This window comes from Olea europaea, unplaced genomic scaffold (genome assembly GCF_002742605.1).
Source record: "Olea europaea var. sylvestris unplaced genomic scaffold, O_europaea_v1 scaffold2330, whole genome shotgun sequence".
In the NCBI taxonomy this organism is placed as follows: domain Eukaryota; kingdom Viridiplantae; phylum Streptophyta; class Magnoliopsida; order Lamiales; family Oleaceae; genus Olea; species Olea europaea.
Window position 1 is genome coordinate 113,093 of NW_019241408.1, and position 3,924 is coordinate 117,016.

Sequence of the window (3,924 nt, forward strand, 5' to 3'; positions counted from 1 at the left end):
CCCCCGCTTTTTTGTCTTAATTTGGTGGAGCCTAAAAAACACACAGGGCTAGTGATGGTTCTGTTCTTTTAAATAATCATAATAATAATAAATTAATAATAAAAAATAATAATAATAGTTTATTAAATCATTCATTCATATTAAAGGTCCTTGAAATGTGTCAATGCGACCCACGTTATGGGACAAGTCATTTGGTATAGTGTCATCTAAATCCTCATTGACTACGGGATATGAAATGTGTCAATCTTATTTCACTCATCACTTCAAGTATTCAATAAACTGAGGTCATATTTGTAAACCATTTTTCAATCACAACTCTACCTTGGTAAAGGAATTAATGTATCAATTCTTAAGTTTGTGAATGACAAGATATAATGTCTTACGGTTCTAGAGTGATAAATACCATCTCATCATTAATCAATTTTCATGTGATTCAAGTTGTACCCAATTAGTGTAATATTAGCAACCCTAAAATAGAGTTTCATCCAACACCATCAAGTTTGATTATTAACATAAGATTCCATGATGATCTCAAATCAAATGATCATTTTCACGACTTTCACTAAAAGATAAATATTAACATAATTATTCATGCCGAATCTCTATCGCGAGTCATGAATTATCCAAAGTACTTGTTGAGATAACAAGCGTTCACATGTTGACTTCAAGTGTCTCCACACCTTAAATTGTGATATTAACAATGTTTAAAAAAAATAAAAATCGAAATATATCCCGGTATATATTCATTATTAATGACATTTGTGTTTAATTAGTGCATATGATCAATAATAAATCAAGAATAAAATAACACGTATCTCATTATCACAACTCTGTGTCATTAACATGTCACTAGTACTTGTTTCTTCACACAAGATTATTTAATCAATTAAATAAATAAATAAGATGTCATTAAACGATAATAAATGCTTTGATAATAAAAAATATATATTCCTCACAACTAGTGAATTTCGGGCGCAATACTAACACAGCCTTGTGATCATGTGCCGATCCATCTTACACGTCTAACTCATTATCTTCATGTGTGGATGAGATGTTAATATAGCCTCTCATGTCCGAGCCTAATATTCATGTTGAACTTCATACTTTGTTCTATGGTTCGCTTGACACTTCCTACTCCAAACCTAAGCCATGTTTGCTGCATTAACTTTGATACAGGCATGCAAAAATCTAGTTCAGATCAAACTTATGTAAATAGATTAAGCCTTCGTTTGTTTCTCATTTTTGGAAGAATGAGAATGAAAAATATAGTCGTTACGAATTCCATACAAGAGATAGAAATTCAAATTTGGTGACTCGATATAATGGATAACGATCATATTTTTCATTTTAATGAAGAAATAATGAGAACCAAACAGTGCTAAATTCATGTTTCATTTGAATTTGGCATTATTGCTCAAACCTACTCATTGTTCACATCGCCATTAGATGGGACGTGAACACATGGTAAGTCGGACAAAGTTGAACATTGCTATATATCAAGTTTTACATAGTAGATTATATAATGCCACATGTCATTTTATCATTTGTGAGTTTTAAAATACAATCAACCGTTTTATCCAATTTTTTCCCTCTACATCATTTTATGTCATACCTTATGTACCATTTTTATGTATAAGTATCATAATTTCGGACAAAGTTTCTATCATTAAACGCGGTATAGTAGTAATGCAGCTGTTTTAATCCGGCACAACACGGAGAAGTTTCTTTCAAGACAAAGAGACACAAACATTGCATTAAAGAACAAAATGACAGAATTGATGGGTAAATAGCAAACAAATGGAGGAATTATTAACTAAATCAAATTGACAAAGTCTAGGTCTTTTTGTCTATTTCTTTCTTAGATTTTTGGTCTTTTTCAGTAGTGGTAGCCCACATAACGCGGTTTGAACTGTAAATTATAGATGGAGTACTGTGCAGGCTGTTTGGAGGATTATCGTTTCACAATCACAGGAGGCCCCATCTTGAGGTATTTCGCCTCCCGGACCAAAATTTAATCTAAGGACTGTATTCTTGTAAAATTCTGTTAAGGAATTCGAGTCCTCGTAAAATTCGATTTTGTCCTAAATAATCTTATAAATAGGGTGACGTGATTATGCTTTATAATTATCATCAAACAGAGAGAGAAAAAGAGGTTAGAGAATATATGTATGCAATTATCTCTTGGTAAACATTTTTTCATCATAGTGAATTATTGCTGCTGTGGAATAGGATGTAATCTAACATTAAAACAAACCTCTATAAATCTTTCATTTTTGTGATTGTTTATTTTTTGCCAATTAATTGCCTTCTATGAAATAGAATTAGGGTTTCTAATTCTCAAGAATAATATTATGCTACTGTAAATTTGTGATGCAGTGAAAATATAATGGAAGATGATTAACACTCAAACATTCATCGTCTCAATCCGTAAGTATTGAAAATTGAACAAAACATGGAGAACAGTGAAATTCCAAACACTGTCCATTACTGGTTTTAAAATGGAAACTGATTGAACTACAGTCATAATTCTCTCAAGTCCCCCACTTATTCTACAAATAGTTATCAAGTCATAGTAAAATAAAAAATAATAAATAATAAAAAAATAAAAATAAAATCATAGATATATAAAATAAAATAACAAAATTAAATTTTAACTTTGACGAAGAGGACGTCCGATCTGGATCCTTGTCTCAGTCATCCTTGCTGTACATTTGCACATTTTTTATTGCCTCAATTTTGTTAGTAAAGGGATGTCATCAAAATGTGGTAAAATAAAAATAAGAACAAGAGTATTAGATCTTAGAAATTTCAATTGCTTAGAATGAGTAAGTGGAGGAATTAGTGGAGGATGAGAGATAGGGTAATTAAAGAGCAAGGAAGAAGATAATAACACGAAAGAATGATAGTTTTTTGTGAACTGTTTCTTTCTTTATTGAGGTACAAGTACAATGCTTCCAAAACGCCATTAAATTACATCCACAATACAAAAACAAGAATGCAAATGGAGTAAATACATGGTTTAAAGTCTTCAAACTGGGAATGCAAATTATTTAAGGGTTTCACTCTAGAAATTTAATGATATTATTAAACTGGTACAGTCCTTTGGGAAGGAGCAATCTGATCTGTTAACTCTTCAGCATCCAGTTCATTCTCACCTGATGCCTCCTCCAGTGATTTTCCTTTCGGTTCCGGCACTAAGAAAGTAAATAGCATTCCCAACGCGTTTACGCAGCCAAGGACAATGAGCGTATATCTTATGCCAATACCGGCTGGATATCCAGCATCTCTCTTGCTTGGTTCCTTAGGCTGTGATGCATACAAGAAACCAAATGCTCCTACAATAGCGCCAGCCTTTCCGGCAGCGGCAGATATGCCGTGGCAGGTTGATCTTAGCCGGGCTGGGAAGATTTCTGCTGGGACGACGAATGTGGTAGCATTCGGGCCGAAGTTGGAGAAGAAAAATGTAAGTGAATACATGACCACAAAGCCAATTTTATTCTCATCGTGGGTCCAGTGATTATAAGGGATAGCTAGTGCAAACATGAAGACAGTCATGAAGAAGAATCCCATAAGTTGTATGGCAAATCTTCCGATTATATCAATGAAAGCTACCGTAAACCAGTATCCCGGGACTGTACTACAAAGAGCGATTAGAGTCTGTGCTTTTGCAATACGATATACTTCCTGCACAGCATTCATTTTTTCGGCATGGGGGATCCATTCAATTGCGCTAAATATGTCCTTCTGAAAAAGATTGTTGCTGTAAAAAGCTATGTCCAGCAGGAACCATGTTGTAGTGGTGCCTAACAAGTGAAGGCCATGACGTCGAAGGAATTCCTTGGAAAATAAGCCAAATGAATTCGCTGGCTTCTCGGCTATTTTTTCTAATTTCTCCTCTTCAGCTTCGAGTTCAACATTTAACAC

General features: G+C 33.7%; 1 protein-coding gene across 1 annotated transcript; it reads right to left on the reverse strand.

The window, feature by feature from the left end:
* Positions 1–2,920: 2,920 nt before the first annotated feature.
* Positions 2,921–3,918, reverse strand: LOC111381553 (inorganic phosphate transporter 1-4-like; the record flags this gene model as incomplete). The annotated part of the gene is made up of 1 exon (XM_023005346.1): positions 2,921–3,918. A coding segment is annotated over one exon (834 nt), but the record flags the coding sequence as incomplete, so codon positions are not given.
* Between the last annotated feature and the right edge of the window lie 6 nt (positions 3,919–3,924).